The sequence below is a fragment of the Ranitomeya imitator genome, chromosome 2 (genome assembly GCF_032444005.1).
Source record: "Ranitomeya imitator isolate aRanImi1 chromosome 2, aRanImi1.pri, whole genome shotgun sequence".
In the NCBI taxonomy this organism is placed as follows: domain Eukaryota; kingdom Metazoa; phylum Chordata; class Amphibia; order Anura; family Dendrobatidae; genus Ranitomeya; species Ranitomeya imitator.
Window position 1 is genome coordinate 284707004 of NC_091283.1, and position 22114 is coordinate 284729117.

At 44.5% G+C, this 22114-nt stretch overlaps 1 protein-coding gene across 1 annotated transcript in view; it reads right to left on the reverse strand.

Moving 5' to 3' along the window:
* The window catches only part of LOC138663185 (oocyte zinc finger protein XlCOF8.4-like), a 43729-nt gene extending 30590 nt beyond the window's left edge, over positions 1 to 13139 (reverse strand). Inside the window, exons 1-6 of the mRNA XM_069749337.1 lie at positions 13080 to 13139; positions 3633 to 3777; positions 3324 to 3503; positions 3116 to 3239; positions 2939 to 3036; positions 2664 to 2754 (exon numbers count right to left, since the gene is read on the reverse strand). Coding sequence (XP_069605438.1) covers positions 2664 to 2754; positions 2939 to 3036; positions 3116 to 3239; positions 3324 to 3503; positions 3633 to 3710 — 571 coding nt within the window. The 5' untranslated portion in view covers positions 3711 to 3777; positions 13080 to 13139. The remainder of the gene's footprint in view (positions 1 to 2663; positions 2755 to 2938; positions 3037 to 3115; positions 3240 to 3323; positions 3504 to 3632; positions 3778 to 13079) is intronic.
* Positions 13140 to 22114: the final 8975 nt, after the last annotated feature.

Here is a 22114-nt window from a genome sequence, read left to right on the forward strand (position 1 = left end):
GAATGGACATTAGACCAGTGGAAATCTGTGCTTTGGTCTGATGAGCCCATATTTGAGATCTTTGCTTACAACCACCGTGTCTTTGTGCGACACAGAAAACGTGAACGGATGGATTCTACATGCCTGGTTCCCACCATGAAGAATGGAGGAGGAAGTGTGATGGTGTGGGGGTGCTTTGCTGGTGACACTGTTGGGGTTTTATTCAAAATTGAAGGCATACTGAACCAGCATGGCTACCACAGCATCTTGCAGCGGCATGCTATTCCATCCGCTTTGCATTTAGTTGGACCATCATTTATTTTTCAACAGGACAATGACCCCAAACACACCTCCAGGCTGTGTAAGGGCTATTTAACCAAGAAGGAGAGTGATGGAGTGCTACGCCTGACCAGAACCCAATCGAGATGGTTTGCGGTGAGCTGGATCGCAGAGTGAAGGTAAAAGAGCCAACAAGTGCTAAGCATCTCTGGAAACTCCTTCAAGACTGTTGGAAGACCATTTCCGGTGACTACCTCTTGAAGCTCATCACGAGAATGCCAAAAGTGTGCAATGCAGTGATCAAAGCAAAAGGTGGCTACTTTGAAGAACCTAGAATATAAGACATATTTTCAATTGTTTCACACTTTTTTGTTTAGTATATAATTCCACATATGCTAATTCATAGTTTTGATGCCTTCAGTGTGAATTTACAACTTTCATAGTCATGAAAATACAGAAAAATCTTTAAATGAGAAGGTGTGTCCAAACTTTTGGTCTATACTGTATATATATATATATATATATATATATATATAATACAGAGCTAGATAGCAGAAAAGCTGGTAATTCAATTGTCGGCTTTTGCTATCTCCTTATTAAACCCAACAGGATATGAAACATGGTTTACATACAGTAAACCATTTCATATCCCTTATTTTTTTACATATTCCTCACTACTAATGTTAGAAGTGTCTGTGTGGAAAATTTGGAAGCTCTAGGTGTTAAAATAAAGGGTTAAATCACGGAAAAAACTGGCGTGGGCTCCCGTACAATTTTCTCCGCCAGAGGGGGAAAGCCAGTGACTGAAGGCAGATATTAATAGCCTAGAGAGGGACCATTTTACTGTACACCGCACTGAATTACGGCTTTTCTCTAGAACACCGCTGCGTATTTCTCGCAAGTTACACTGATGGTCCGTGTGTAATCCGTATTTTTCTCGCCCCCATAGACTTCCATTGCCGGATTTTTTGCGCCAAACGCTGACAAACGCAGCATGCTGCGATTTTCTCAGCCCGTAAAATACGGCCAAGAAATATACGGCAGATGGGAGTTGCCCCATAGAGAATCATTGGTCCTTGTGCACTGCGTTGTTATTGCACCTCTTATACGTCTGTATTCCTCTCTAGTGTAACGCCGGCCTAAGCCTCACAATGGCCACAATAATACTGGCATTATCAACAATAATATCAACAATATTATGTGCATTATGTAAAAATGGGGGGCAGGTCACTGAGGGATCAGCAACCTGTCATAAGCCAATACAGATGAATATGTAATTAGAGCACCACATAAAGCCCCGCCCGCAACCCCGCCCCAGAGCACGAGAATCTCATTAACTGAAAACTACAAATATAGATTAAACAAGCTACAGACTCACATAAGTGACGCAGGTCAATCCCACCCCAAACTATCATACAGAATGAACAGATAAAAAAGAGACATTTTAAAATTCTATGTTACGTCCCCAACAACAACGTATGCATGAGGGGAGAACTCCAACAATAAACTGGACTTGCATTCATTTATGGTGGACTATTGGAGCTACTATGAGTCCTGACCAGAAGAGTAGAGAAAATAATATTGCTCCACATTTCAGAGAGATTGTGCAGTAATCTGAACTCCTTAGGGTTGAAAACATAATGTAATGCATGACGCAGAGTGAATCCATGAAACCAGGGCTGGAGCCAACACATCTCCTGCAGATATGAATAAATGTATATTACAGCCATCAGCCACACACAGCTCAGAGATATATTATGGCACAGGTGTAATGTGTTTTATGTAGTTTATCACAATCTTCCTTGAAATTGGTTAGTTTTTAAGACAAATTGAAAAGTCAGGATAAAGGGAAACTGTTATTGTACAAAAATTCACACTTGGCCTCACTGCACATTCAATGTTGTTGATCATAAAAGCAAAGTTTGACCAGAAAGACTGGACCTGGTCTTGTAGGGACCATATGATCACATTCAGCAGCACAGAAGGGAGAGAAGGGAGATTCATCCGATAAGATATCAGGGATCTAGGAAACCAACAGCATCATTACCCTCTGCTTTCTCTTACAGGCCATTATAATAATTTTCTTTAAGTGATTTTCTAACTTGTCAGCACATTCTACGTACGCTGTCATTTGGCTTTGTAGTTTACAGATCTGGGCAGGTAACAGTCAGCGTCTTCTAATCCCAGGGGGTAGGTGGATCCTCCAGGTTGTAAGTTCTATATGAAAGGGCTTTCAATGCCCAAAGTCATTTGAAGAGTTTTGGGAAGAGGAGAATGTTGTGGTCTAGAGGCAAAATGTTGATCACACGATTGTAATACGGCCAGACTACGCCACCAATAAAGCAGCCACAGCCGGTGACCGAGAAGAATCTGTGACTTCTCTGCATTTAGTGGTTATTCCTCACCTGGGTAGTCATATGTAGGAATCTCCTCTTTACACCGCTCATCACCCCTCACATATATCTCTGTAGTATTAATATGGGTCAGATCTTCACCCTGAAACAAATATTGTAAAAGTCACATGTATGATCAGCTCTAATCCTGCCATCTTCACCGTTTTCATTACACGAGTCTAAAACATATAATACTGGTGGATAAAACAAGACTGAGCACAAGACCTTCACAGCCGTCTACAGATCATATTGGAGATATCATGAGTTGACACCTTCTCTCCATCTACCTGATGATCCTGAGGAACATTGGGATCTTCTTGTTTACAGTCCTGTGGAAGAAGAGGACGGGGACATCTCTCTGGTGTTGTCCTCCTACTGGATAGATCTGGAGGAAACACATACAGGGACTGAATTCTTTACATACAGATAATTATAGGCCGTGTGTATTTAGTCCTGTCTATTACCTGGTGATGTGAGGGGCTGGGGAACCTCCATTCTGACGTTCCTGTACAGATCTTTTTGTCCTTCTAAATACTCCCACTCCTCCATGGAGAAATAGACAGCGACATCCTGACACCTTATAGGAACCTGACACATACAATGATATCGTCATCCCCCCCGATCCCTTCATAGCATTACTGTACAATGTCCCAGCATTCCCAGCAGTGTCACCTCTCCAGTCAGCAGCTCAATCATCTTGTAGGTGAGTTCTAGGATCTTCTGGTCATTGATGTTCTCATGGATCAGGGGGTGAGGTGGAGGCCGCGTGATTGGGCTCAGGGGTCTTCCCCATCCCTCAGACACAGGGTCCTGACAGCGCTCACTAGAGGTCTTCTTCACTACTGTGTAATCCTGGTTATGGAGAGACACATTAATAAATCTCACTACAGAAATTTCCAGAGTCCTCACCTCTCCAATTCTGCCCATCTGTTATTCCCATAGATAAGAATGATGTAATGTGACATCATCAGAATCTCTCACCTCTCCAGTAAGCCGGAAGAGGATCTCTAGGGTGAGGTGTAATATCCTCTCCGCCATCTTGTCTCTGGCCATATCCATCTTTGGTGGGCAAATCAGGAAAATTCTCTTATATAGAAGATCTGAGAGGATCCGATATTGTAAAAACCTGAATAAGAAGATGAGCCGATGTAACATCATAAAAATCCTGTGAAATAATACAATTACTGGAGATAATAAGGGAAACAAATGAGGAGATTTATTATTTTACAGTATTTAGTTTTCTTCTTTACATCTACTAATAAAACCTATATATTTAGGCCACAGACAACAAGCAGTTTCCTCCTCGGAGTCGGCAGCTGAATTCGTTCCTCATAGACTCATCCTCCATAACGCTAATTCTCGTCTCATTTACCGACACTGGAATCGGCATTAGCAATACTGCAGGAGATATTCATTACACGTGACAGGAGAAATAACTACTTCATGATGAGGACGACATCTTCATCTTCTACTACGGCTCTAGAAACATATTTGTCCAGAGTCGGTCACTGACTCCATCACCACCGGCCGTCTGTATGAAGGTTTCCCGTCTTCCCCGCACTGTAATCTTCTATCACGTTAGATCTCAGGTCTGATTCACACACAGAAGTTTGAAGCTTTTATAAATTTTTTTTCGTCTTCACAAACACCGAGGACAGAAATTATCTGATCCCAAAGTCTCCATGTACAGTAATTTATGGGATTTAGGCCTTTCTATATTGCAAGAAATACACCAGAAAAAAAAAACAGATTTTAAAATGTTTCTAAAATAAATTGGCTCCAACAATTCTTGCAAAAAGAAAAAAAAAAAAAAACATGGAAAAAGCAGAAGACACATTTTATTTTTTTCACACAATAAACAATTGTTTAAAAAAAAAATTAACTCTTCTGGGCCCCAGGACATAGATGTACACCGCAGGGACGGCACAGGGGCGGCTGCAACAAGAATCCTGGCAGTTTAACCACTTGCTGCAAACATGGCATCGAAGAAGATGTGACAGTGTTTGGCTGAATGCCCTCTTCCCCAAGTACTCGATAGTATGTTGCAGTCTAGTTACTACGATAATTACAGGCCTAAAAATGGTGTCTGTGATAAAGAAACTTGGCACTCAACTTTTGAAGATACGAGGTAATTTTAATGCAGTCAAAACTGTAGTACAGTATCCAGACGTTTCGGTCAAACAGTGACCTTCATCAGTGTAATAACAATGTAAAGAAAAAATGCACATGAAATAAATAATGAAATCAAACATCCATATACAGCTCTAACAAAAATTAAGAGACCACTGCAAAATTTTCAGTTTGTCTGATTTTTCTCTTTATAGGTATATTTTTGAGTAAAATGTAAATTATTCTTTTATTCTATAAACTACTGACAACATGTCTCCGAAGTTTCAAGCAATAAATTTTGTATTTATTTTCAGAAAATGAGAAATGGTCAAAATAACAAAAAAAATGCATTGCTTGCAGACCTCAAATAATGAAAAAAAAGTTCATAATCATAGAAACAACAATAATAATGTTTTAACTCAGGAAGCGTTCAGAAATCAATATTTGGTGGAATAACCATGATTTTTAATCACAACTTTTATGCGTCTTGGCATGCTTTCCACCAGTCTTTCACGCTGCTTTTGGGTGACCTTATGCCACTCCTGGTACAGAAATTTAAGCAGTTCTTCTTTGTTTGATGGCTTGTTGTGACTATCCATCTTCCTCTTGATTACATTCCAGAGGTTTTCAATGGGGTTCAGGTCTGGAGATTGGGCTGGCCATGACAAGGTCTTGATGTGATGCTCCTTCATCCACACATTGATTGACCTAGCTGTGTGGCATGGCACATTGTCCTGCTGGAAAAACCAGCCCTCAGAGTTGGGGGAACATTGCCTGAGCAGAAGGAATCAACTGTTTTTCAAGGATAACCTTGGATGCGGCTTGATTCATACGTCCTTCGCAAAGAATAACCTGCCCAATTCCAGCCTTGCTGAAGCATCCTAAGATCATCACCGATCCTCCACCAAATTTCACAGTGGGTGCAAGACACTGTGGCTTGTATGCCTCTCCAGGTCTCCATCTAACCCTTAGATGATCAGGTGTTGGGCAAAGCTGAAAATTAGACTCCTCAGAGAAGATTACCTTACTCCAGTCCTCTATCGTCCAATCCTTATGGTCTTTGGCAAGCTTCAGCCTGGCTCTCCTTGCTGCTCATTGATGAAAGGCTGTTTCTAGCTTTATATGACTTGAGCCATGCCTCTAGGAGCCTGTTATAAATTGTTCTTGCCGTGAACTTCACCCCAGCTGCCATTTGTGATCCCTTTTGTAGGTCACTTGATGTCATCCTACGGTTGCTGAGTGACAATCGAATAAGATGACGGTCATCCCGGTCAGTGGAGAGTCATTTTCGCCCTCTGCTGGTCTGTAGCTTTGTTGTCCCCTTTGTCTGCTGCTTGACCTTGTTGTAATGGACTACCATCTTAGAAATTTTAAGGATGGAGGCATCATGACACTCAGAGTCCCTCTGCTAGTAAAGCCAGAATTGAGCCCTTCTTTTCCTCACTCAAGACTTTTCTTTTCAACTACTTTGGCATGGTTAAAAGTTATTTTTTCATTCCTATTACTTTTGGGATATTACTAGCACTTGTTTTGCCATCCAGCTTTTCCTATTGCAAGAGGATTGTGAACACCACAGCAGGGTTTTTTTTATACTTTCCTTCGTTAAATAATTTTTGGTTCAGGTGATCACCTAATCAGAAGAACATTAAGAAGAATGAGGGGTACTCTGGTTCGAATTCAACTGACACTGAAATGGAATGGCTGTCAGAAGTGTAGAGAAGCTGATTTTTATAAAATTGTGTAGTGGTCTCTTAATTTTTGCCATAACTGTATATTAAACTTAGTGTATGTATGCATGTATATCAAGCCCCACCCACTCCACATAGCCCCGCCCACTCCACATAGCCCCAGCCACTCTACACACAAAGCCCCGGATAATAAATATCTAATATGTATATATAAAATATTTAATCTAATTATTACATATGCCTGATGAAGAGGCCAGTGTAGTCTCGAAAGCTTGCAATTTGTTACCATCTTTTCAGTTAGCCATTAAAAGGTATCAACCACTGAGGACTCTCAATTCTAAATATTTTTACATATTAACCATAATTCTGCAGCTTTGACATTAAACAGTCATCAATGCAGAAAATCCTAATACAACTAACAAGATGCTAAAACCATGATGAGGAGGCAGGCAAGCAGCAACATCCAAATACCATCAAAGGGTAAGACAGGTCCTGAAGAGCTAGCTCAATGGGAAGAATAAAATCCGCGTCATCAATATATATGCCCTGCCAGTTATCAGACACCCTGCTGGCATAGTGTGCTGGCCAATGAGGAGTTGGAAGCTGCAGATGTGAAAACCCGAAAGCTTCTCACAATGCATGGAGGACTCCACCCTAAGTCTAGCACCCAAAGATTGTATACCAACAGAAAGGAGGGTGGTTGAGGCTTGATAAGCATCCAAGACACCATCACGGATGAAACAAGGAGTATCCAGGAATAAATCAGAAAAATTGCATAAAAAGATGAGATGCTGAGACAAAGCCTAAGGCAGCAACAACAACAGATCTGGAAGGAAGAACAAGAACATGAAGCGCCATGGCAAGACAAGCCGCTGCATTGGATGTATCACCGACAGATAATGGAGATGGCTGACATGGAGAAATCCTACCAATGGCTGGAGGAAGCTGGACTCTGAGACAGCACAGAGGCCCTAATCACAGCGGCACAAGAGCAAGCACTAAGTACCAGATCCATAGAAGCAGGAATCTACCACACAAGACAAGACTCAAGATGGAGACCACAAAAAAACAAAGAGACAGCAAGACAATGGATGGTGAAAAAATAAGAGCTTACAATTATTCTACCTCCTTGAGACACTTACGCCCCCTTGTTGAGGAAGCCAGTCAGGCGAAACGGCGCTGTCGGGGTCGCTGTGGGACGCACCTTCTTGGGATCACTAGTCCATGTAAGTTTACACTATTCACTATCTAGTATTAGGAGCTTAATAGGAGCTTTTTACAGAGACTGTTATAGTATTCTCTGTTAGCACTCAGAGGTGCTGGTTGTGTATACCTATTTGCACGATAAGGCAGGAGTATTTTGCACAGTACTCTATATGGTTAACATTCAGAGGTGCTGGTTATGTATAGCTATTTGCATTATAAGGCAGGAGTATTTTACACAGTGTTCCATATGGCTTTGAGAGGCTTTTTAGCCCGCCTTGGTGTTAAATTGTGTTATATTTAACTCTGTCTGTATCACTATTATGCATATTTTCTGCGGACATTGAAATATATAGGGATTAATTTAGATTCTCTGTGGGGATATTTTTTAGCATTTTTTTGCTTTATCCTCACTCAGAGTTTGGTTATTTTTAATCTTAATTTTTCCCTGTATGTTCTCTGGTCTGCTAGTAATGCATTGGTATATCCTTGCGGTTTCTCTATTATGCTCTTGCTCCTATTTATATGGCTGTACTAGTTTATTCTACATTATGTCATTTGGACTATAGTGACTTAGCTGTGTGTTGTTCCCAGTGTACAAATTTTTATGGAAGAATTTTTTCTGCTGTTTTCTTTTTCTTTATCAATAAATATTATTTTAATTTATGATTCAAGCCATAGCCTCTTTATTCCTAATATACCGTGTTTATGGGAAAGTGGTTTTGTTATTCTACCTCCTGTAGCGACGTTTCGGTCAACTTTATCAAGCACAGTATACACAGTATATTCTAACTACCATTATACACATAACCCCACACACTAATTAGCCTAGCACCAATAGTGTGTCAATACAAAAGTGAAAAAAACATCATAACCTTTAAACACATACAAAAATATTTGTTTGTTTTTTTGCATGCACATGCATTTTTGCGTGTGCATGCATTTATTGTGTTGAACATAATGATTACACAGATGATACGTAGTGTAGATGTATATGGATATGTAAGTTCGTTTTGATAATTGATCCACATTTATGACAGCATTAATATATGTATATACCTACAAAATATGTTATTGTATTTATTCTGTGATGATTGCCTCTTGTGGTGGAGTGTTGTTTGCAGCAGACCCAACTGGAACGTCGAATTTGTAGTATGCTTATGCCCGTGTCGGATTGTGAATGCTATGCGGCTTGAGGCTGGGCAGATAGCAGTGAGGGATACGGGTTTATGGTCAGTCTGTCTGCGTAAAATGGGTTCGCTGTTATAACTCTGGTAGGTGTGCGCGGTTTGGCAGGCCAAAGGGAGCCTTTGGATCGGGACATACGCAGCGAGTGCCTTTCGGTACATAGACACCGCTGACTGAGAAGGACTTCGGATGACATGCACAATACCTTCACCAAAGAAGCGCAAGCCGGGGTTATCTTGGACGTGCGCAGTTTGGCCAGCTGTGTGTTCAACAGAGGATTGATACAACTACGCACATGGAGGAACTCATGTTTCACAGCTACATCGATCTTGCCTATCAGAGTTTGATTGATAGTGTCTGGACATTGCAAGTGGACATTCACACTGGTGTGTGCTGTGGGTTGGGGCGTAGCTACTAATATGATTGGTTTGTGCATTAAAAGGACATACCTGTGGGGGTGGTTATCCCCATGGGGACTATAATGCTGTCTATTGATTGGTGGTATCGCTTTGTTTACATTTTAAGGGATAGCAGCTCTAAAATGATATGTTTTACTTATAAGGGCAACCAGAGCTATTTAACTGCCTAGTATATGAAGGGCCTTTGTGTTGATAGGGAAATCAGGGACCACCTTAATGTGTTTTTATAATTCAAACATATGTCTCTGAATATGTCCAGACATGTTTCACCTTGCTGAGACTAATTCCGCTGACTATTGATTAAAGTTGTTGACAAGGTTGGGATGGGACTTGGAACCTTAGCCCCTACGTGTCTAAACCCAAGTTACCTCTTATGATTAACTGTCCACAGTTCTGTCCTTATTAGGAATAAACCTGATAAATTAAGAATGATCTCATATGTAATAAACAGCTGATCTGCGCACAAACATGATGTATACAACTACTCAAAAGTGTATATAACCACATGTAACCAGTAAACGTTTTGGCTTGATACAGATTCACATCTGTCTCTGTCCATCATTTCTCCGGAGAACTTACCCATTTGGCAGCCATCCAATATCCCTGAGGGTCTGACTTGCAGACCGCCCTAACAGTGGGAATGACTCTATGGGACTGTTTTTAATATTTTTGTATGTGTGTTTTTTCACTTTTGTATTAACACCCTATTGGTGCTAGGCTAATTAGTGGGTGGGGTTATGTGTATATAATGGTGGTTAGAACGCTGTATACTGTGCTTGATAAAGGTCTGTTGACCGAAACGTCGCTGCAGGAGTGTATTTTTTCACCATCCATTGTGGCGCTGTCTCTTTGTTTTTAGGTGGTCTTGGTACTGTCCGGGATGGGCTCCCTGGTTTTGGACGTGCACCCTTGTGTCCGCTGAGACCTTCAATCTTTATATAAAAGGGTGCAGTTTTGACTTTCTTTTGTTAAGACCCAAGATGGAGACTATGCAAAGAAGCCTCAGAAATCTTCCAACACATAGTGGCAGGATGCAAAATGCAAGCAGGAACAGCGTATACCGAATGCCACATATGGCTAAGTGCCCCTAAGTCCAGGTGGGAGACCCAAGAAAATATGGGCTAAAATATGGGCTAAAATCCTGTGGGACTTCAAGATCCAGACGGATAAGCAGGTGTTGGCTAACCAACCAGACATTGTAATAGTAGACAATGATCAGAAGACAGCAATGATAATAGATGTAGCAGTGCCAAGTGAGAGCAACATCAGAAAGAAGGAATATGAGAATCTGGAGAAATACCAGGGCCTCAAAGGAGAACTGGAGAAAATGTGGAAGATGAAGGCAACAGTGATTTCAGTGGTGATAGGAGCAGTTGGAGCAGTGACCCCCTAAGTTGGAGGAATGGCTACAACAGATCCCAGGAGCAACATCTGAGGTCTCTGTCCAGAAAAGCGCAATATTGGGAACAACTAAGATCCTGCACAGAACCCTCAAACATCCAGGTGGGGGTGAGAAGGAAGGTTTTTCTTTAATATGCTCTATATATATATATATATATATATATATATATATATATATATATATATATATATATTTCATAGGCACATCTTTTTGACCACAACAGGTTCCACTGCCTGTGTTGCCCATAGAAACCAATCACTAAGCATCTTTACTTTCACCAGAGCGGTTTAAAAGATGAAAGCTGAGCTGTGATTGGTTGCTATGAGCAACAGTTTTCCTCGTAGACAGTTGTGGTAACTGAGGCCTATTATTCTCATTTCTATGGTGTTATCGTCCTTCTGTAAAGTTGGAAATAACACAATTTATTACCGTGCCGACACAGACCACCCTCTGCCACAGACTGCAGGGGGCCCAGAATCAGGAACTTCTCTTTGGCATGAAGCATCTCATTAACTTAAGGTACCATCACACTGGACGATATCGCTAGCGATCCGTGACGTTGCAGCGTCCTGGACAGCGATATCGTTCAGTTTGACACGCAGCAGCAATCAGGATCCTGCTGTGATGTCGTTGGTCACTGCAGAAAGTCCAGAACTTTATTTTGTCGCTGGACTCCCTGCAGACATCGCTGAATCGGCGTGTGTGACGCCGATTCAGCGATGTCTTCACTGGTAACCAGGGTAAACATCGGGTTACTAAGCGCAGGGCCGCTTAGTAACCCGATGTTTACCCTGGTTACCAGCGTAAAAGTAAAAAAAACAAACACTACATACTTACCTTCAGCTGTCTGTCCCCGGCGCTCTGCTTCCTGCACTGGCTGTGACCGCTGGTCAGCCGGAAAGCAGAGCGGTGACGTCACCGCTCTGCTTTCCGGCCGCTGTGCTCACAGTCAGTGCAGGAAGCAGAGCGCCGGGGACAGACAGCTGAAGGTAAGTATGTAGTGTTTGTTTTTTTTACTTTTACGCTGGTAACCAGGGTAAACATCGGGTTGCTAAGCGCGGCCCTGCGCTTAGTAACCCGATGTTTACCCTGGTTACCCGGGGACTTCGGGATCGTTGGTCGCTGGAGAGCTGTCTGTGTGACAGCTCTCCAGCGACCAAACAGCGACGCTGCAGCGAACGACATCGTTGTCGGTATCGCTGCAGCGTCGCTTAGTGTGACGGTACCTTTAAACCTTCAAACACAGATTAGAAAAAGAAACACAAGACGGATTTCTCCAACCCAGGAATCATTTCACTCTGTGTTACAGTGTCACCCTGACAATGCCTTGTTCACTTTATACCTATTTATACAGCTACAACTAATGCCGCTCTACATGACTCCTTCTATACAATTTGTAACTAAATGGTATTACTGAAATGCTCTATGCTGCTGGGACACTGCGCCTCCACCGTCAGTGAAGTGGATGGAAACATTACACTGTGTGGTGGGATGGTTGTAGTGTGGAAATATCTTTTATGTGAGAGATGCCAGGACTGTGGAAACATTATACCGTGTGAGGGGGCATAGCGGTACTGTGAGAACATTATACTGTGTGTGTGGGTATGGCGGTACTATGAGATTATACTGTGTGTGGGGGTATGGCGGTACTATGAGAAGATTATACTGTGTGTGGTGGGATGGCGGTACTATGAGATTATACTGTGTGTGGGGGTATGGCGGTACTATGAGAAGATTATACTGTGTGTGGTGGGATGGCGGTACTATGAGAACATTATACTGTGTGGGGGTATGGCGGTATTGTGAAAATACCTTTTTTACGAGATGCCAGTACTGTGGAAACATTATACTGTAGGAGCGGCATCATATATATTGCATAAGGGGTGTAAAAAGGAGTATGATAAAAAAGACTCCTCAGGGCTGTGCTGCATTTGTACAAAAAGACTGCTATCTGCCGTCCAGACGGGACCACGTGACATCAATGGGAAGAGGGAGGGTTTCCGGAGGGAAGAGTCTAGAGGGTGCACCTGGTCAGGAGACCTTGATGACGCAGTTACTGATATTATAAAGGCCAGAGCCCCAAAGGCAGAACAGATTTGGCGCCAAACAAAGGAAAGGGGTGCGGGGAAGAATCTGAGGTACCAGCTCATGGTAAAGTGCCCGAGGCAGCTGGTTGTGGGGCAGAACCCTGCTTACAGGGGCATTACACTGTGGGGGCAAAGAAAGGGGCCCTGTACTGTGAGAACAATCCGTTACCTCACTTCCTGTCTTCCATAGTTGGGTCGTATGTATCTATTACAGGAAATGGAACAAAAACGCAATGATTCTTATAAAGTGGCAACAAAACCCCCAAAAGAGACTCAGTGCAGAAGGGGTTAATGTCCCCCGAGCTCAGTAATGGGGAATCTCCACCACCTACCTCCACCTGCAGAGCCGCACTCCACATCTATGGCTGCTCTGTGCGCACAGGACCTGTGATGAGGTCACAGGAGGGGAGGAGTCAGGGGTCACGTGATCAGGGGCCTCAGTGATTGATATCTGGGGTGAAGACACTAAATGGAAATTGGAATAGAAAGACAAATTACCTCTTCTATAGTGAGCAACCAGAGGCCTGGCATACAGCCTTGTGCAAATACTATAAAAACATTCTAAATGGTGGCCTCAACAGGGGCCGACAAATCAGAGTAAAAGACCCACAAAATGAGGATGTCTCACTCACCATTAATCTATACCACTCTGGCATAATAGAGGACAACCTTGAGGCATTTGAGGAAATCTTCCCTCATATCAAAGTCAAGGCTCAAAAATATAAAATAGTAAAGCCAGCATGTAGAAAGAGTGATGGGTCCACACGTACACAAAAGACCACCAGGAACCCCCCTGCAGCCCAAAGCCCTAAGAATGCACTCCCCTCATTGGACACCCTTAGAGAATGCCTGTCTCAGCTGGAGAGGGACTTCACACTGCTTAAAGGTACCGTCACACATAACGCTTCTTGTGACGTAGCAACGATATCGTTAAGGAAATCGTTATGTGACAGCGACCAACGATCAGGCCCCTGCTGGGAGATCGTTGGTCGCTGAGGAAAGTCCAGAACTTTATTTAGTCGCTGGACTCCCTGCTGACATTGCTGGATCGGCGTGTGTGACGCCGATCCAGCGATGTCTTCACTGGTAACCAGGGTAAACATCGGGTTACTAAGCGCAGGGCCGTTTTGTCTCAGAGGAATTCTGATGGTTCCTTGATGAAACCGTGTGCCTTCTTTTCTCGGAAGTTTTCGCCTGTGGAACGCAATTATGATGTCGGCAATCGAAAGTTGTTGGCTATGAAGTGGGCATTTGAGGAGTGGCGACATTGGCTTGAGGGGGCCAAGCACCGTATTGTGGTCCTGACCGATCATAAGAATCTGATTTACCTCGAGTCTGCCAAACGGCTGAATCCTAGACAGGCTCGATGGTCCCTGTTTTCTCCCGTTTTGATTTTGTGGTCTCATACCTTCCTGGTACTAAGAATGTTAAGGCGGATGCCCTCTCTAGGAGTTTTTTTCCTGATTCCCCTGGGGTTCTTGAGCCGGTCGGCATTTTGAAGGAAGGGGTTATTCTTTCTGCCATCTCCTCTGATTTGCGATGGGTTCTTCAGGAATTTCAGGCTAATAAACCTGACTGCTGTCCAGTGGGGAAACTGTTTGTTCCTGATAGATGGACTAGTAAAGTGATTTCTGAGGTTTATTGTTCTGTGTTGGCTGGCCATCCTGGGATTTTTGGTACCAGAGATTTGGTTAGTAGGTCCTTTTGGTGGCCTTCTTTGTCGCGGGATATGCGTTCTTTTGTGCAGTCCTGTGGGATTCGTGCGCGGGCTAAGCCTTGCTGTTCCCGCGCTAGTGGGTTGCTTCTGCCTTTGCCGGTCCCTGAGAGACCTTGGACGCATATTTCTATGGATTTTATTTCAGAGCTTCCGGTTTCCCAGAGGATGTCTGTTATCTGGGTGGTTTGTGACCGGTTTTCTAAAATGGTTCATTTGGTACCTTTGCCTAAATTGCCTTCCTCTTCTGATTTGGTTCCGTTGTTTTTTCAGCATGTGGTTCATTTGCATGGCATTCCGGAGAATATTGTGTCTGATAGAGGTTCCCAGTTTGTTTCTAGGTTTTGGCGGGCCTTTTGTGCTAGGCTGGGCATTGATTTGTCTTTTTCTTCCGCATTTCATCCTCAGACAAATGGCCAAACCGAGCGAACTAATCAGACTTTGGAAACCTATTTGAGATGCTTGGTGTCTGCTGATCAGGATGATTGGGTTGCTTTCTTACCATTGGCCGAGTTTGCCCTTAATAATCGGGCTAGTTCTGCTACCTTGGTTTCGCCTTTTTTTTGTAATTTTGGTTTTCATCCTCGTTTTTCTTCAGGGCAGGTTGAGCCTTCTCATTGTCCTAGTGTGGATTCTGTGGTTGACAGGCTGCAGCAGATTTGGACTCATGTGGTGGATAATTTGGTGTTGTCTCAAGAGGAGGCTCAGCGTTTTGCTATCCGTCGTCGCTGTGTTGGTTCCCAGCTTCGGGTTGGGGATTTGGTCTGGTTGTCTTCCCGTCATGTTCCTATGAAGGTTTCTTCCCCTAAGTTCAAGCCTCGGTTTATTGGTCCTTATAGGATTTCTGAGATTATCAATCCAGTGTCTTTTCGTTTGGCCCTTCCAGCCTCTTTTTCCATCCATAATATTTTCCATAGATCTTTGTTGCGGAAGTATGTGGTCCCCGTTGTTCCCTCTGTTGATTTTCTGGCTCCGGTGTTGATTGATGGGGAGTTGGAGTATGTAGTTGAGAAGATTTTGGATTCTCGTTTTTCGAGGTGAAAGCTTCAGTATCTGGTCAAATGGAAGGATTATGGCCAGGAGGATAATTCTTGGGTTGTTGCCTCCGATGTTCATGCTGACGATTTGGTTCGTGCCTTTCATCTGGCTCGTCCTGACCGGCCTAGGGGCTCTGGTGAGGGTTCGGTGACCTCTCCTCAAGGGGGAAGTACTGTTGTGAATTCTGCTCTTGGGCTCCCTCCGGTGGTTATGAGTGGCAGTGCTGCTGTCTGTGGATCGCAGCATTTATCAGGTGTTTTCACTTTTTGCAATTTGGACTCAGCTATTTAGTCCAGCTTGATACTTTAGTCAGTGCCACTTGTCCATTGTTTTTGGAGGATTCACATCTCTGACTGGTCTCTCCTGTTTTGCAGTCCATGTCTACAAAGATAAGTTCTGGCTTTGTTTTTGCAGTTCACATGCTGTGGGCTTAATGGTTCAGTGCATTTTCTTGTTTTGTCTTTTCCAGCTTTGTCTGTGTTAGGATTCTTTCAGCCTTGCTGGAATCTCTGGAGATGCAGATATACCCTCCATGTCTTTAGTCAGATGTGGAGTTTTTGTATTTTCTGTGGTGGATATTTTCTAGCGTTTTAATACTGAACGCATAGTACTCTGTCCTATACTTTCTATTTAGCTAGAATGGCCTCCTCTGCTAAATTCTGATTTCAGTCTGCGTATGTCATTTCCCTCTCCTCTGACAGTCAATATTTGTGGGGGCTGTCTTTCCTTTGGGGATTTTCTCTGAGGCAAGATAGTTTTCCGTTTCTATCTTTAGGGGTATTTAGTCCTCAGGCTGTGTCGAGGTGTCTAGGGAGCGTTAGGTACATCCCACGGCTACATCTAGTTGTGTTGTTAAGTTCAGAGTCTGCGTTCAGTACAGGTACCACCTTCTCCAGAGTACGTCTCATGCTGCTCCTAGGCCACCAGATCATAACACTCCAGCCTCGTGACATCACTAAAGGGGTTGAGTTAGGATCGCCCTCCTCCTTCCTCAGCTGTACAGTTTTCTCCAACCATTCTTATGACTGTCATATCTTCGCTGGAGAATCTGGTAGAGTCATAACACACCCCTGATTCATCTTGTATTAAGATTTGCTCTCTATAGATATTAAATTCGGGCTAGTAGAGACACTCAGTCCCAGAGAAATCCATACTCTGTCCCGGTTGGAACTAGAAGCTCGCGTTTACCGTGGCCGATAGATCCGCCGATGGAGATTCACAAACTGGATGTATTATTTTCCTGGCTCAAACCATTGGCCCAATATCTTACTATAACAGAACAAAGGGCCGCATGTCTTGAGAAGGATATCAGACCAGTTTTCAGCTGGAGGGAGATTTGTGCCTCTACAAGCGCAATAAACCTCCCTGGGATTGGGGGCAGGGCAGAGCATTGAGAATAATAGCTTCACACACACTTAGAAGCAAAGAGAGAAGGGGGAGGGGTTTAGCCCACAGGAAAGTTTTGAATCATATTACATTCCATACAATATCGTGACAGGCAGGGACAGATTCCTCTTTAGAGTCTGTTCATTTGCTATCCAGCATCTCTGCCCCAGTGTGTCCAGCATTTCTGCCCCAGTGTGTCCAGCATCTCTGCCCCAGTGTGTCCAGCATCTCTGCCCCAGTGTGTCCAGCATTTCTGCTCCAGTGTGTCCAGCATCTCTTCCCCAGCGTGTCCAGCATTTCTGTCCCAGTGTCTCCAGCATCTCTGCCCCCAATGTCCAGCATTTCGGCCCCAGTGTGTCCAACATCTCTGCTCCAGCGTGTCCAGCATCTCTGCTCCAGCGTGTCCAGCATCTCTGCCCCAGCATGTCCAGCATCTCTGCCCCCACTGTCCAGCATTTCTGCCCCAGCGTGTCCAGCATTTCTGTCCCAGTGTGTCCTGCATCTCTGCCCCCAATGTCCAGCATTTCTGCCCCAGTGTGTCCAGCATTTCTGCCCCAGTGTGTCCAGCATCTCTGCCCCAGCGTGTCCAGAAATTCTGTCCCAGTGTGTCCAGCATTTCTGCCCCAGTGTGTCCAGCATTTCTGCTCCAGTGTGTCCAGCATCTCTGCCCCAGTGTGTCCAGCATCTCTGCTCCAGCGTGTCCGGCATCTCTGCTCCAGCGTGTCCAGCATCTCTGCCCCAGCGTGTCCAGCATCTCTGCCCCAGTGTGTCCAGCATCTCTGCCCCAGTGTGTCCAGCATTTCTGCTCCAGTGTGTCCAGCATCTCTTCCCCAGCGTGTCCAGCATTTCTGTCCCAGTGTCTCCAGCATCTCTGCCCCCAATGTCCAGCATTTCTGCCCCAGTGTGTCCAGCATCTCTGCTCCAGCGTGTCCAGCATCTCTGCTCCAGCGTGTCCAGCATCTCTGCTCCAGCGTGTCCAGCATCTCTGCCCCAGCATGTCCAGCATCTCTGCCCCCACTGTCCAGCATTTCTGCCCCAGCGTGTCCAGCATTTCTGTACCAGTGTGTCGTGCATCTCTGCCCCCAATGTCTAGCATTTCTGCCCCAGTGTGTCCAGCATTTCTGCCCCAGTGTGTCCAGCATCTCTGCCCCAGCGTGTCCAGAAATTCTGTCCCAGTGTGTCCAGCATTTCTGCCCCAGTGTGTCCAGCATTTCTGCTCCAGTGTGTCCAGCATCTCTGCCCCAGTGTGTCCAGCATCTCTGCTCCAGCGTGTCCGGCATCTCTGCTCCAGCGTGTCCAGCATCTCTGCCCCAGCGTGTCCAGCATCTCTACCCCCACTATCCAGCATTTCTGCCCCAGCGTGTCCAGCATTTCTGTCCCAGTGTGTCCTGCATCTCTGCCCCAATGTCCAGCATTTCTGCCCCAGTGTGTCCAGCATTTCTGCCCCAGTGTGTCCAGCATTTCTGCCTCAGTGTCCAGCATCTCTGCCCCAGTGTGTCCAGCATTTCTGCCCCAGGGTGTCCTGCATTTCTGCCCCAGTGTGTCCAGCATTTCTGCCTCAGCGTCCTGCATCTCTGCCCCAGCATGTCCTGCATCTCTGACCCCAATGTCCAGCATTTCTGCCCCAGTGTGTCCAGCATTTCTGCCCCAGTGCGTCCAGCATCTCTGCCCCAGTGTGTCCAGCATTTCTGCCCCAGTGTATCCTGCATCTCAAAAGGTGAGTGTGACAGGTGACATGATGCAGATCCAAACACTGTCGGTGCAGAAAGAGTCAAATCCAGGTAGACAGGGCAGAGCATTGAGAATAATAGCTTCACACACACTTAGAAGTAAACACAGGGAATTCCAGAACAAGTCCACAAGTTCATCCCAGGTGTGGCATGTGTTGTGAATTCAGCTTTTGGGCTCCCTCCGGTGGTTGTAGAGGGTAATGCAGTTGTGCCTGGACTGCAGGAGTGGACAGGTGTATCTACTAATTGCAAAACTGACTGGGGTATATAGCTTTGCAGGATCCTTTAGTCAGTGCCAGTTGTCCATTGTTCTGGAAGGATTCACTTCCCTGCTGGTCTCTCCAGTTTGCTGTGCTTTTCTACTAAGATAAGTCCTGGCTTGGTTTTTGCTGTCCACCTGCAGTGGACTTTATAGTTCTGTGCATTTTCATGTTTTTGTTTTGTCCAGCTTAGTCTGTGAAGGATTTTTTGCAGCCTAGATATTTCTCTGGAGATGCAGATATACCCCCCATGCCTTTAGTCAGATGTGGTGATCCGTATTTTCTGCGGTGGATATTTTCTAGTGTTTTTATACTGACCGCATAGTACTCTGTTCTATTCTTTCTTTTTAGCTAGTATGGCATCCTATGCTAAAATCTGATTTCATATCTGCGTATGTTATTTCCCTCTCCTCTCACAGTCAATATTTGTGGGGGGCTATCTATCCTTTGGGAATTTTCTCTGAGGCAAGATAGGTTTCCTGTTTCTGTCTTTAGGGGTAGTTAGATCTTAGGCTGTGCCGAGGGATCTAGGGAGTGTTAGGTACCCCACACGGCTACTTCTAGTTGCGCTGCTAGGTTCAGGGTTTGCGGTCAGTACAGGGACCTCCTTCTCCAGAGTCTGTCTCCTGCTGCTCCTAGGCCACCAGATCATAACAGTACAACTGGCCAACAATGAGTTAATTGCATCTCAGAAGAAGGGTGGGAAGCTTTTGAGCCATTTTTTTTTCCTTAGCCTGTTTGGTATTTTCCTCCCTCCTTACCTCTGGGTGGCTATGGAGTCTAGTATTAACATGAATGTTCAGGAGTTAGTTTCTCGGGTGGATCAGCTTGCTGCTAGGGTACAGGGTATTTCAGATTTCATTGTTCAAACTCCTGCCTTAGAACCTAAGATTCCCACTCCTGATTTATTCTTTGGTGACAGATCCAAATTTTTGAGTTTCAAAAATAATTGTAAACTGTTTTTTGCAATAAGACCCCAGTCTTCTGGTGATCCTATTCAGCAGGTTAGAATCATCATATCTCTGCTGCGTGGTGACCCACAGGATTGGGCATTTTCCCTGGAATCTGGCAATCCTGCTTTGCTTAATGTTGATTCGTTCTTTCAGTCATTGGGGTTGATGTATGATGAGCCTAATTCTGTGGATCAGGCTGAAAAAATCTTGTTAGCCCTGTGTCAAGGTCAAGAAGCGGCAGAATTGTATTGCCAGAAATTTAGAAAATGGTCTGTACTGACTAAATGGAATGAGGATGCTTTGGCCGCAATTTTCAGAAAGGGTCTTTCTGAATCCGTTAAAGATGTTATGGTGGGGTTCCCCACGCCTGCTGGTCTGAGTGATTCTATGTCTCTGGCCATTCAGATTGATCGGCGCTTGCGCGAGCGCAGAGTTGTGCACACTGTGGCGTTGCCCTCTGAGCGGAGCCCTGAGCCTATGCAGTGTGATAGGATTTTGTCTAGAGCTGAACGTCAAACATTCAGGCGTCAGAATAGGTTGTGTTTTTACTGCAGCGATTCTGCTCATGTTATTTCTGATTGCCCTAAGCGTACTAAGAGAATCGCTAGTTCTGTTGCCATCAGTACTATACAACCTAAATTTCTGTTATCCGTGACCTTGATCTGCTCATTATCATCATTTTCTGTCATGGCATTTGTGGATTCAGGCGCCGCTCTGAACTTAATGGACTTAGAATTTGCCAGACGTTGTGGTTTTCCCTTGCAGCCTTTGCAGAACCCTATTCCTTTGAGGGGCATTGATGCTACACCTTTGGCTAAAAATAAACCCCAGTTTTGGACACAGCTGACCATGCGCATGGCGCCAGCCCATCAGGAAGATTGTCGTTTTCTGGTGTTGCATAATTTGCATGATGATATTGTGCTGGGTTTTCCATGGTTGCAGCTACATAATCCGGTCTTAGATTGGAAATCCATGTCTGTGACTAGTTGGGGTTGTCAGGGGGTTCATGATCAGGTTCCTTTGATGTCAATTTCCTCTTCCCCCTCTTCTGAAGTTCCTGAGTTTTTGTCTGACTTCCAGGATGTATTCGATGAGCCCAAATCCAGTTCCCTTCCACTGCATAGGGACTGTGATTGTGCTATTGACTTGATTCCAGGTTGTAAGTTCCCTAAGGGCCGACTTTTCAACCTGTCTGTGCCTGAACATACCGCCATGCGGAGCTATATTAAGGAGTCTTTGGAGAAAGGGCATATTCGGCCATCTTCTTCACCGTTGGGAGCGGGGTTCTTTTTTGTTGCCAAGAAGGATGGCTCCTTGAGACCCTGTATTGATTATCGCCTCTTGAATAAGATCACGGTTAAATTTCAATACCCCTTGCCTTTGCTTACTGATTTGTTTGCTAGGATTAAGGGGTCTAGCTGGTTTACTAAGATTGACCTTCGAGGGGCATATAATCTTATTCGTATCAAGCAGGGTGACGAATGGAAAACTGCATTTAATACGCCCGAAGGCCATTTTGAATACCTTGTGATGCCATTTGGACTCTCTAATGCCCCATCTGTGTTCCAATCCTTCATGCATGATATCTTTCGGAGTTATCTTGATAAATTCATGGTTGTATATTTGGATGATATTTTGATTTTTTCCAATGATTGGGAGTCTCATGTGAAACAGGTCAGGATGGTATTTCAGATCCTCCGTAATAATGCTTTATTTGTGAAGGGGTCAAAGTGCCTCTTTGGAGTGCAGAAGGTTTCTTTTTTGGGTTTCATTTTTTCTCCCTCATCTATAGAAATGGATCCGGTTAAGGTTCAGGCCATTCATGATTGGATTCAGCCCACATCTGTGAAGAGCCTTCAGAAATTCTTGGGCTTTGCTAATTTTTATCGTCGTTTCATTGCCAACTTCTCCAGTGTGGTTAAACCTCTAACCGATTTGACCAAGAAAGGCGCTGATGTGACGAATTGGTCCTCCGCGGCTGTTTTTGCTTTTCATGAGCTTAAACGCCGATTTACTTCTGCCCCTGTGTTGCGTCAGCCAGATATTTCTCTTCCATTTCAGGTTGAGGTTGACGCGTCTGAGATTGGGGCAGGGGCCGTTTTGTCTCAGAGGAATTCTGATGGTTCCTTGATGAAACCGTGTGCCTTCTTTTCTCGGAAGTTTTCGCCTGCGGAACGCAATTATGATGTCGGCAATCGGGAGTTGTTGGCTATGAAGTGGGCATTTGAGGAGTGGCGACATTGGCTTGAGGGGGCCAAGCACCGTATTGTGGTCCTGACCGATCAT